This window comes from Oculina patagonica, chromosome 4 (genome assembly GCF_052425735.1).
Source record: "Oculina patagonica isolate OP01 chromosome 4, crgOcupat, whole genome shotgun sequence".
NCBI lineage: Eukaryota > Metazoa > Cnidaria > Anthozoa > Scleractinia > Oculinidae > Oculina > Oculina patagonica.
Genome location: NC_135761.1, coordinates 56485062 through 56498725, shown reverse-complemented (window position 1 = coordinate 56498725; position 13664 = coordinate 56485062). Strand labels below are relative to the sequence as shown.

At 37.1% G+C, this 13664-nt stretch overlaps 1 protein-coding gene across 2 annotated transcripts; it reads left to right on the top strand.

Annotated features, from left to right (window-relative positions):
* The first annotated feature begins 3340 nt into the window (after nucleotides 1–3340).
* On the top strand, nucleotides 3341–9733 carry LOC144648879 (trace amine-associated receptor 13c-like). 2 transcript variants are annotated; one of them, XM_078508326.1, is made up of 3 exons: nucleotides 3341–3462; nucleotides 6454–6513; nucleotides 8226–9733. In XM_078508326.1, the coding sequence occupies exon 3, from the start codon at nucleotides 8241–8243 to the stop codon at nucleotides 9174–9176; it is 936 nt and encodes a 311-aa protein (XP_078364452.1). In that variant the 5' UTR covers nucleotides 3341–3462; nucleotides 6454–6513; nucleotides 8226–8240; the 3' UTR covers nucleotides 9177–9733. The 2 variants fall into 2 exon arrangements, with proteins under 2 accessions (XP_078364452.1, XP_078364451.1); XM_078508325.1 differs by having other exon boundaries at nucleotides 8222–9733.
* Nucleotides 9734–13664: the final 3931 nt, after the last annotated feature.

The window sequence follows — 13664 nt, the reverse complement described above, 5'->3', positions numbered from 1 at the left end:
AGTAAATCAAGCTTCGATTGTGTTGGCGCCGCCACATTGAATAACATTTTTGGGCTGCGCAGCAGTCATGTCCCAAACGACGGTAACAACCAACCAATCACAGTGGACCATCGTGCTTAATAAGGTGACGCTTAACCAACCAACCAATCACAGTGGACCATCGTGCTTAATAAGATGACGCTTAACCTGCCGACCTTATCACTCAAAGACTGGCAGTAGGTAGTCGAAACGTTGCGATATTCACATCCCAAGTGACTACATCGTGAGACAAACGATAATACTTTATTATTTTTGTACTGTACCACGATGAAATACAACCTCTTTTACGACAAGCACGATATTCATTCATATCAAATAGTAAAACGGTGACAAACATAAAATGTACTTAGTCAGAGCCGTGCTGAGGTAGACGACTCACACTGAGTAAGTACCACTCCAGTCGCTCAAACCGCGAGGAAAAACACTTGACAGTCAGGGACTTGGTGTTTGAAGGTTTATAATTACCTGAAATGTGATGTTCCATAATTCAGTCTGCAGAAGGATACGAATGTTGGAAAATGATGTGTGCATTGTCGTGCTAATGATGTCATTTATTGTTTTAATAAGTTTGGATTCGTTTATATTTCAAAGTGCGTTATATTATCCAGCTTTCATCAGTTTTTAACCTTATAAAAATTATCGGTGCTTGGAAAAACCTTCAATTAACGCTGTTTTAAATTTAAGACTATTTTTCATTACAAGATAAAAAGAAGATTCCATTAAGGTGATATATACTCGACTATATATCCGCTAAACATGGTTTTTACGCCCATAAAATAAAGTTTCGCCTTTCTGAAAATAAGTGACGCAGTAATTACTGTACCCAAATTTTGAATTGCCATGTAAAAAAGTTTGCATTTTAGATGAAACCACATTTCTGTGTTTGTTGCTCTGTATAAACATGCCCATCTAACTATATTTTAATTTGGATTATTTGAAGGATTTGCCATCAGCCAATTTGACTATATGTTCATGGAATTTTCTAAATACACGAGCATTGGAAGGAAGAATTCAAAACGACTGTTGTTTCCCATAAAAAAAACATCTTGTAACTAAGAGATAATTAAAAGTGATCGTTAGCTGTTGCTGTTTTCGATAATTTATTCTTTATCACTATCTTTCACCAACACAGTCTTGAATATTGAAATTGCAGTGATTATCTGTGGTGAAATAATGAATAAAATTCCCGGGTATATTACGAACCAATTTAATGACCAGCTCCCAGTTGGCTTGTTAGCTCAATTGGTTGGAGCGCTGCACCGGTATCGTAGAGGGCAGGATTCGAGTCCCGCCAAGCATGATTTTTTCGACGTTTTTGCTTGTTTACAAGCTAAAAACGTAGAATAGGGGTTATGTGGTTATGTTGGAACCACATATTTGTAAACTCTCAAGGGACTTTTTTAATTTGTCAAGGGACTGTTTTAATTTCTCAAGGGATTACTTTCCGCTGTGGGTGATCACTTGCGATCTCGTGAAAAAAACGTGACTTGTCACATTTACAAACGTTATATAACAATTTTAAAAGTGACATGTCAGCTTTCTTATCTCAACGCACGTGTGTCTGAAAGGCGATCTATAAAAAGCGTCGCACAAACAATGGATTGCGTAACTAAAACACGAATAAATAATCACTAGCACTTACATCGTTTAAAAATTACAAACGTCAAAAATAAACCATACCAAAAAACTCGCTCTTTTCAAAGATATTATTGAAGTTAAAACAAATGCAAGAGATGGGGGCTTCTTTTAGCTTAGGAGCGGTTAAAAATTAGGCCAAATTTGGTCGCTACATGCAAGCGCAACTCTATTTCGTCATCAGCCTAGGTCGATAGGGACGTGACCTCGCGTTGACAGGGAATGACAGCAATGTTGCATGAATCGGCTTTACAACATGCGATCGTATCTACGCAGTTCGAGTGGAATTTCAGTCAAATACAGCAAAATTCTTTCGTATTTCATCTTCAAATATAATTCGAAAGCATTCACTGTATATATGGCTTTTGTTTATTAATCCTGGGTCTTGATATCCGACCCTCGCAAAGCCTAGACAAAACGCAGCTTGAGTGTAACGATTTGTTTACGCCCCAATTATATGCGCAATGTTTTCTCCGACAGAAGTCGGAAATATCCGTATTTTTTTTCGTGCTTTTTCGTGGAGCAATCGTAACGATACGGCCTTGAACACATTGAACAGCGGTCTACCCGGCTATAACAATTCAAATATGGCGTCGCAAAAACAAAGCGTCGAACGCATATTTTGCTGTTTCATTTGCTAATTTCGCTGCCGTAATCGACTGCCTCGAAAGGTCCTTGCAATTTTAAAGTATAGAATTGTCAGATCTCGGTGAAATTTTCACTGTTTATTTGTGTAATGTTAAGGAATATGTGTATAAATACCCGGCGCGGACGAGCCATTTTTGACAAAATTATATGGCTGCATTTCCTCCGCGAAGATAGGAAATTGTTAAACTAAACTACAAAGCAACTGTAATGATAAGTTCGAAGAACAATGCACAGGATAAACCTTCGACTCATACTTCATGCAAAAACGTCGACATCTCGAAGAGACTTTGATTTATTCTTCTCTTCATATATTTTTGTTACTGTTATGTATATGTATGACTTCCACATTAAGGTATACAAAAATTACTACAATGAAGAAATCGTACAATTTTACTTTTATAATCTACCATCCAGTTAGAACTAAGGACAATGACCAGAAAACGTTTTTGCCGGTCAGCCATGTCTACGTTTTACGGATCACCAATTTAATAGGGCTCTTACGGATGACGATTAAGTCTGACGTCATCGAAAGGCTAATCATGCAAAATTTACTGTAGTTAATTGCGTTGGTGTGACCACAAAGTCGACCGGAGCCACTGCTTACAGTTGAGTATGACGTCATGTAACTTGATACCAACCAGGGTTAAACTAAAGTTATGGCGTTGTTGTGACCACAGCCATCATCTCAGGCGTGTACATGTTGTGATTTTGTGCCTGCTTCAGCGTATGCAGATACGGCGGCCACATTGATTTTGTCCCCAGGGCATCCTTTTATACTTATTGATATGATTTATTCTTTTATTATGAAAATTCTGCAGTTACCATAATAAAAACAATAAGTCATTTTATTAAATATTATAGGATGCCCTGGGGCAGAATCAACATGGCCGCCGTATCTGCAATACGGACTACACGTATGAGGGTGAGTCAGCAGTGTGAGTCATCAATCAAGAGGGTACTTGAATGACCGCCAGCTTTTATTATTCTCCATAATTTATTCTTTTATCACAAACTACTACAAAAACAATCTAATTATTCAAAGTGCATTGAAATTTACGTTTTTCGTGGATTTGGCAGGCAGTTAAGAGTAATATTCGAAGAGAGGACAAACATTTCAGTCAGGACAAGCATTTCAGTCAGGTTTGTGCTATCATTCGCGCTAAATACTGACAAAGAATATCTAAAATAAGATGAAGTCTTTGTTGGTCACAAAATAAAGTATTCCTATAGGTATTATATCCAGAACTCTAAAGACCACATAAATGGCTCTGTGTACCTGATCATGATATTTCATCCAGAGATGTGCTTCAAACCTCTATTCATCGTTGGAAAATCTGAACACACTGAACACTCAATATCTATTTCTTAGCTATATAGAAAAGGCAGTATGTTGTTTTGGCAGCCTAAGTTTTTTGGGGTGAACCAGCAATCAAGAATCCCTAATAATATCGGCGTAGTAATTTGCAAATGCGTGAAGAGCGCTGAAAACGTTAATTGACAGGTGTAGGGTAAAACACACTAACGATTTAGTCGTCATGGCGTTTGAGCTAGAGGTTATAAAAAGACAGTTAATCTGTCCAATGTTTACAATTTTCATGGTTTCCTATCTGATATTCTACCAAGAAGAGTTTTGATTACTTATGCTAATTTCATGACGTGGTTGTCGCTTTGAAGTGTTAAGTCGAATTGGTTATCCAAAGGTAGATAACTACGGTTTTAAAACCTTTGTTCGCTTCTCGGAACAGACAATATCAGTGCATATTTTCACGCCAAATGGAGCCTATCGTTTTTATATCAATTAGTTGCTAAAAGCGTCTTTCTTTTGTCGCACCGTCACATTTGTAAAACGGTACAAAAAAACACCGGTATGTAACGAACGTAAAATGTACTGAGTCAGTGCCGTACTGAGGACATACCCAAACCAGTCGCTTATTTGACTTGCACTACTTTAAAGATTTTCATCCAGTCTTGTTATCCTGCGCCTCTATTGTTATTAGGACTAGGTCATTGCTTTATTGCTTTTGCTCTGTCTATTGTTTTATTTGACTAATACTAAAGAGCCGGCTTGCAAGTGGTGCAGGTTACTGCCAGTGGCTCAAAACGCGAGGGAAAAACACGTACAAAAGTGACGCTTTTCGCTAGGCACATGGATGTTAGGGATGTGCTATTTGAAGCATTTTACTTAAAATTGTGAGTAACCTTAATTCAGTATGTAGAAGGATATCGCAGTTACGCATGATGTAAAATAACGTGTGCATTGTCGTGCTACATTTAATGGGACATTTTTTTAAAATAAATTGGGAAGTTCAACCTGTCCAACAGGCACTTCTAAAAGCCTGAAGAGAACCCCCTGGAAAATTGAAGAAGAAGAAATTGAAATAAATCAAAAAAGCAGAAGAAGAATCGGGCATATGATAACATGTTCAAGATAGCCAGCCATTTTACTCGTTTACAAATACCGTAATCATGAAGACAAATATTGCGACATTGCTCCTTTAACCGAGTTTTGTTTTGTTGAAATTTTTAGTCGGGTTTCTAAAAAATAAGCCAGTCAACTATATTAGTGCGGCCGCTTCCACTATCACGATAATCATGATCATCAAGATAAGATAAGATAAGATGAGATGAGATGAGATGAGATGAGATGAGATGAAATGAGATGAGATGAGATGAGATGAGATGAGATGAGATGAGATGAGATGAGAAGGGAAGGGAAGGGAAGGGATGAGACGAGACGAGACGAGACGAGACGAGATAAGATAAGATAAGATAAGATAAGATAAGATAAGATAAGATAAGATGAGATGAGATAAGATAAGATAAGATAAGATAAGATAAGATGAGATGAGATGAGATGAGATGAGACGAGACGAGATGAGACGAGACGAGACGAGATGAGATGAGATGAGATGAGATGAAATGAAATGAGATGAGATGAGATGAGATGAGAAGGGAAGGGAAGGGATGAGACGAGACGAGACGAGACGAGACGAGACGAGACGAGACGAGACGAGACGAGACGAGACGAGATAAGATAAGATAAGATAAGATAAGATAAGATAAGATAAGATAAGATAAGATAAGATAAGATAAGATAAGATGAGATGAGATGAGATGAGACGAGACGAGACGAGATGAGACGAGACGAGATGAGATGAGATGAGATAAGATAAGAAAAGATAGCGACGTGTCAAAATTCGCTAACATACGATGTATGCTGATTAGGGGTCACCTTACTAGAATTATGTAATAACAAGTGCCAAAATTTGAAATTTAAAAGATAAAACAATACAACCAATTGCACAATAAAATCGGCAATTAGCTGTTACATAGAAAACAGTCTTTACAAGTATTGCATATCAGTTTTAGAGATCAACTGATTTGATGCACCTCTTAAAAATTATGTCAACGTATTCAGACGATCTCATAAAATGGCTATGTTTGCAACAAATTCCAGGACCTAAATAGCTTATGCTATTTTTGCCGTATGCAACAGTTTGAAATCCAGGCAAGACAAAAAGTGAGACTGTTCGCAGTCCATTTGACTTGCAATATTATTGAGTTTCTTTGTTTTTAAACTTGCAAAGGTCATCATTGCTTCATCATTTTCTTAAACAATATTGCGACATTGCTGCTTTTAATGTCTTCGTAAAGCCGCAAATTACAAATTTTAATGCACTCAACTCAATTCATTATCCACCAAAACACGGTTTTTACCGCTATAAGTTAATTTCGCTTAGTCCGTTTACGGAGCGCCTTTCTGGGAAATTAATTAACATATTTTGATTTCGCCGTCAATTTTAACATTTGATATGTCAAAATGACTTTTTTTGTTTAAACTATGAAATTGCAATTATTATATTTGTTCTTGATATGTGAAAACATACTCAACTTTATTTCAAATTGGATTTTAAGAATGAATTATCATTAGTTCTGATCAATTTTAGACTAAAATGCACCGGGTAGCACTGAAAGGAAGTATTTAAAAAGACTGGTGTTTTGCCAAGAGACGACTCAAATTGAAGTTTAGCTATCATTGTTGTTTTTCGTAATTTATTCTTTTATCGCAATCTACCGCAAACACAATCTTAATATTCTAATTATATTATTATTCACGCTTTCCCGGCGTAGATTTGGCAAGCAGTTGCAGTTGAGAGTAATATTGAAAAGGAGGACAAGCATTTTAGTCAGGTTTGTGCTATTACCCACTATTTGATGCAAAAAACCTTAGATGTGGTCTTTGTTTAGGTCAACATTTAAAAAATGGTCACCAAAGAAGTATTTCTTTAGGTCGTTAAAAGATCTAGAATTCTAAAGACCGTTTATTTAGCGACATTATAATGTCATAGTGTACGTGATACTCCATCCATACGGATGTGCTACAAAACTTTATTCATCGTTGAGACAACCTGAACTCACTTCGATTTACGCCGGCTCAACATTTCTTTTTTTTAACGAGTTAGGATTTTCAGTCCAGACTTTTCATGGTGATGTGGGATTACATTTTTAGATTAGCATAATAAAGGTACGCAATCAAAAACAACCACTGCCGATCTTACTTCTTTTTCTAATTTTGAGATTATTTGGAGATACACAAGTTTTTTGCGGTGGTGACTGTCTGTTTTGGTTTGGGGCAACGAAGGAAAATGTCATCACACAACCTTGATTTAAATAAGCTTTGGGGCAGGATTTCAAACTGCACAAATCTTGTCGCTGTTTAAACAAGACAAAAGTTTCATAAAGGATTTATTCTTTTTTTTTTGCTGTTGCTGTTAAGTTTAACTCCATGCGAGGTTTAAAGTTCAAAGAAGTAGAAGTTAGTAGAAGGTTTCTGCTAACTTTTTCGCTAAAAGAAGATTTCTGCGGGGATCAGCGATCCGCTTGTAATAAAGATGAAATAATTTGCAAATGCAAAACGTTAATTGAATGGTGTGGGGTAAAACACACTAACGATCTAGTCGTTATCGCGTTTACATGGCCACTAAAGATATAGTTTGTTAACTAGACGAATGTTTACAAATTTATGGTTTCTTATCTGGTCTTTTGCCATGAACGGAAGCGTTTTGATTACTAAAATGTTAATTCTATGTCGTGGCTATTGTTTTAAAGTATATTGGATACGTAAGGGTAGAAAAGGTGCAAAAATAACATAATGAAAAAAAATTAAAGTCATCGTACACTTTCTAATTATTTACCCCCTTCGGCCAAAAATAATCGCCGCAGCGGTCAAGTAAAAACATTAGTTTCGATTAGTTAACTTAACGGATAATGGACGCCAATATTATGAAACTTTCATTTTCATTTTTTTTTTCAATTTCCAATATGATTTTCCCCGTCACAAAATTGCAAATCATGAAAGCGACAACAATGAGTTTCAGAGCATAAATTTCGACATGCATCTGAAGCGAAGGTTCCTAGATTTTGCTACCATATCGAACGGAAATGTGCTTACAGTACCATTTGCTTCTATATACCAAAAATAGGCCTTCCGCAACTTTCGACCCGTTAAGGCAGCTGTTCTGCTCGGTTCCAGGCGCTCTGCGTTAGGGGCTTTTGCTTATCGTTTACCCAAACTGCAAACCAACCTATTTTTAACGTGTCAATGGTAAACAACCGGAGTCTTTTACCATCCGGACTCCACTCCCACAAGTTTCAAGTTAAACTGTATGCCAAGAAGCGATGCATATCAATTGGAAGCCTGTTTTAAATCATCAACTACACCAGGTTAAACTGTCCCTCTCCTTCGTTTTGTTTCTTCGTTTTTGTACGAGTAACTGATATTATAGTTTTGGCTATATGTTGATCTACATTTGTATTGTACGATGGATCATTCTGGATCATTCAATACATAACTGATAAGTTTCGCATTTTAATAATTTAATTTGTCTTTTTCACCCAGATAGAATTCTGAAACGTCAATGGAGAATTTTAACGCTACAAACAAACGTTCTGAAGTAATTGCTTGGAGTGCAACTTATGCTGTGGTAGGGACTATGATCGTTGTCATAAACGCTTTGACTTTGTCCATCTTCGTCAGAACCAAGTCACTCAGAACTCGAAAGCACGTGATGGTTATCAACCTTGCTGTAGCTGATCTTTTGTTTGGAGTTTTAGGATTGCCATTCTCGGTGGTCTACTTGCTGAAACCAACAGTTGTTTTTTATTACGTGCATCAAGCTTTGAATGCATTTTCCAAAACAGCATCTCTTTTTACCCACGGTGTAATTGCTGTGGAACGAATGCACGCAACTATTTGGCCTTTACGTCACCACGTTATAAATAACATGATTTATAAAATAGCCCTTGTGGTTATTTGGGTTCTGTCGGCCTTCCTGACAACAACTATGGGATTTTATCAGAGTGGATTAACGGAGGCAACTGTATTTTATAACCTTTTAGTACCGATGGTGATTACTGCAAGTACTTTGACAATAGTGGCCTGTTACGTATCCATTTGGATATCATTTCAACGTAGAAAGCAAAGAAACCTTGGTTCTGCAGCCAAACATGATAAAGCCTTAGCAGTTACCCTCTTGTTGGTGGCTGGAGTGTTCCTAGTCTGTTGGGCCATTCCCATGTTTTATATCTCAATTTCTGCACTGGATATGTGCAAGAATTGTTACCATCCAACTGTTCCTTTTTTCAGATACGCAAGGCTCCTAACTGCAGTACAGTCAATGATCAACCCAGTTATTTACTGCTTTGGACTTCCGGCGTTTAAAGCTAGTTTGAAAGTGTGGTTACACGATTTGAAATGTTCGGATAATTTTGGATCAAGACGAAATCCACGACAAAGGCAAACATCAAAAGAATTTGAAATGGCTAGTGCTTCAAGAGAAAAAGTTAACGAGTGAACTTTGTTATTCGTCTACATGCAAGTTCTATTTAAGCTTATTAGTGTTTAGCCTGCGTAGCAGGCGCCGTAGTTTCGAGCGCTTGTATGGGAAACGCAAAAGGCGCGAGGGGGCCACGCGAGGAAAAATCGCGCGGCCTTCTCGCGATCGCGCACTCTTTAAAAACGCGCTCAGTTTTATTAAACTACACACTCAGACGCCTGCAACGCAGGCTAGTTAGTGTTAAATCTACAATCGCACTGTTAACGAAAGAGAGCATGGTATTGATAACATGATGAAACAACATGGGTGAAATGGGATATTGATCACAGGACAGAGGGAAGCCTGGCCTGTTATGAAGCAAAATAATCAAGGGCATGCTGTTTTTAACTGTTGAACTCCCGGCATAATTTATTGGGCTATAAAGAAAAAGCCACCATTTTGTTTATGTGCGCGCGCTAATCACGCGTAAAGTACTGCACATTATTTTTTTCTCTGAGCACGGTAACGAATCCTGCAATCTGATTGGTTCTTAGCGCGGGCAAGATTCTCCTATCTCTGCCCACGGGCCACGGTAACGCTTTAGAATTTTTAGATTTTTAGAATTAATTTAGAATTTTTCAGTTATTATATATGTACATATTGTATTTTTACTTATTTTTAGACGTTGGTGTGATATCCGTATGGACTTTTTACCAACATATTAAATGTAGATGTAGATGTAGATGTTTCGTGAGTTTCATTTCGCGGCGAGACGAACAAAGCCATGACAGTTTTGCTTTCCAAAATCGATGTTGTTGCTCACAAACCGCTGTAAATTTGAAAGGGAAAATAAGCAGTGTAATTAAAGGCCTTGAAGTTCTCCAAAAGGCGAGTATCTATTCTCTTTATTGACAAAATGAAATTATAGTTTAAGGCCATTCAAGAAAATGAGATGCTTTATTAAAAAAAAGTCAAATGAATTATCGCAATATTGTGCCGTGTGCAGGCGACCGAACTACACATTTAAGCTTCTATTCATTCAGTTTTACTTTCGTAAACTATTTATCAAAACAAAATACTGTGGGAATCAACAGAGGTTTTTGACTCGTTAAATACAAATGCAAATAACTGGAAAATATGTGTTGCAAGTGCTTTCCAGTCTGAATAGTAAGTTTTATTAACTTAAAGAACTCTCAAGCCGAATTGGAGTTAAATTAAAGTGTTTCGCGACTCGCTGATTTTTTATGCTCTGTTTTGGTTTTACATTGTGCTTTTTTTATTTTAGATGCTTTTTTTTCTAATAAACTTTTCCTTGAGTACTGTTCATTTAAGCGACTTTATTTTGTTTGGCAGTAAGCTCTTAGGGACGGACCATTATTTTCTTGGAGGGGGGAGGGGGGGATGAAAAATTTTCCTCTGCAATTTTCCTCAGGCTTCTTTATTCCAATAGGCGATTTGCATGATGGCGTCACTTGACTACAACTACCAGAATCCTCCGCTTTGTCTTTTTGTCATTCTAATTAGAGCAATTGTTTTTCAAACCCCACTGGGAATTCAAAATTTGAATAACAAAGGAAAGGCGAAATGAATTCTGGTATTTGTAGTCAAATGACGACATCGTGCAAATGTGCTATTGCTTAAATTGGAAATTCATTGTGATGATCATTTACCACTTTCACAAACACATTTTGCAAGAAAATCTTTGTAGGTTTTTTTTTTTAATCAAACACCCGACCTAGGGTCTGTCCATACAGTGAAAAACTGTGACCTCGGCCTTGAAAATGCTTTCCTCGGCCTGCATTTTCATGACCTTGGTCACAGTTTTCCACTATACGGACCTCCCAGCCGGCAAATAACATATATGTATTATTCAGGGACCGCGGAGCATTTCTTTAATTGGGGGTGGGAGGGGGATGGGGTGGGGTCGCTGACTAGTGACTTGAAGTAGGGGGCTTTAGAGACTCTTATTTAGTAAGTCTTCAATTTTTTCGGAAATATTGGGGGACTTAGCTTTATATAGCCCCCTAGCCCCCTCGGCTCCACGGTCCCTGTGTCAGGATGCACAATGCAATACTGAGGAATCACCATAAGAAGATGAGAATAGTGCAGCACATTTGGTAAATCAAGCTTCGAATGTGTTAGCGCCGCCACATCGATAACTTTTTCGGGCTGAAGAAGTAAAACTAACAAATCATGCTTTAAAATGTTGTGCTTAACTAGTCGACCTTATCTCCTAAAGACGACAAGCATTTTGCAGTGGAGATTGAGATCACAAGTGACTATAGCTACAACGTGAGACAACGATAACACTTTATTATTATTGTATTTTACCACGATAAACAACAACCTCTTTTACGACAAGCACTGTATTCGTTCATATCAATTAGTTGCTAAAGGCTTCTTTTGCAGACCTGTACTACACGTATTTGTAAAACGGTAACAATCATAAAATGTACCGCGTCAGAGCCGTGCAGGAGTAGACGACTCACGAACTCAAAGGAAATGTCTGGTGCTAGTCGCTTGACTGTTAGGAATTTGCTGTTTGAAGGTTTACCTGGAATTTCATGTTCCTTAATTCAGTCCGCGGAAGGATATTACCGTTACGAATGTTGTAAAATTACGCGACTATTGCTGTGCTAATGGTATCATTTATTGTTTCAAAAAGTTTGGATTTGTTTATATTTCAAAGTGCGGTATTTTATCCAGCTTTCATCTATTGCTAACCTTATAAAAATTATCGGTGATTGAACAAACTTTTAATTAACGCTGTTTAAAAACTAGTTATGATTACAAGATAAGATTAAGCATCAAAAAAGAAGATTCCATTAAGGTGATTTATACTCGACTCCATATCATCAAAAAATGGTTTTTACGACCATAAACTTAAGTTTCCGGTTTGAAATCCCTTTGTGAAAACCGAGAAGTGACGAGGTAATTACGGTCGTCAATTTTACAATTTGCCATGTCAAGAGGATCACTTGTGATTGTATTTTAGATGACACCGCATTTCTGTGTTTGTTGCTCTGTGTAAATATACCCATCTAGCTATATTTCAATTTGGATTATTTGAAGGACTTGCCATCAGCGAAATTTTGACTTTCATTTCAAGGATTGTCAAAATTCTCGCGAGCATTCGAAGAAGGTTTCAAAATGACTGGTGTTTTCCATGAGAAAACAGCTATCTTGCAACTAAGAGCTAGATAATTAAAATTTATCGTTAGTTGTTGTTGTATTCGATAATTTTTTTTTTGTCACTATCTGTCACCAACACAATTTTTAATATTGAAATTGCACTGATTATCTGCGTTTTCTTTGGATGTAGCGAGCAGCTGGGAATAACATTTAAAAGGGAACAGCATCCCACTCAGGTTCGTGCTGTCATCCACTGTTAACCCTTTTCAGACTGAATTTTTTTTAGACAGGAAATGGTTCTCAGGGCTACAAAACAAAATACTTTTATCAAGAAGTACACTTTGCAGTAATATACACATGTTATATATGGTTAGAAAGCTTATAAAATTCTGAACATTTTTTGACCCAAAAATAAACAAATAATTTATATCCGTATCCATGGTAACCGATAAACATACATAATTTATGCAAATATGCAAATTAAAATAAAAACTTTTAGGTTTGAACGAGTTTTCTCAAGATGTTTTACATTTTTTTCTGGGAAATGTATATATCATCAAAAAGGCTATTATATATGTTATTCATTTAGCACAATCATTTAGCCAACAGCGATTTCCTATATACAAAATAATGTGACTTTCACTCTAGTATAACATAGGGAGAAACACGTGGTAGCAGCTCCTAGGACAGCTTCCAGTGAGCTTCGAATCGAACATGTCAATTTAACGTGGCCAAAATGTTCAAACAATCATTTTTAAACTTCGTCTAATACATTAAAGAAAATAAACAATGAATTCTTAGCTCTATCTCCTATTCTAGCAGCGAAGGCTTGTGACATGGTGGCAAAGGTTGAATCGATCCTTCAGAGAAACGTCCGTCTCACGAAATAAATGAACAACGAGTCAGATACAGTTTCCACGATCGTCAAAATCGTCTTCCAAGCTTTCGTCGTCCTCAAGATCACTTCTAGCCCGCAAAAAACATTTCTAAAGCTTGTTCAGTATTAAAATAATCTGACGCCATGCCTTTCCACAGATGTAAACAAACGTAGAACGACGAAACGGCGAAGAGAAATTGGGAATTTTCTTGAAAGAAAAATGGCCGACTCTATGTTTATGTAATTGGATAACCGCTGTATAGTTTTCCCCGTCACTGCAGCTTCATACAGGCAAAAATAACCTGTGTAGGGGAGGGAAATATGTTTTGACTCTGATCTAGCATGACGGGGTCGAATTCGACCCCACTCGTCCGAAAAGGGTTAACAGAAAGAAAAACTTAGGAAGGAAGCCTTTGTTCTGTCAAAATTTAAAAACAGTCACCAAAGAAGTATTACATTAGGGAGTTAAAAGATCTAGAATTCTAAAGAGCGCGAATATAAACAGCATCAATACCAGA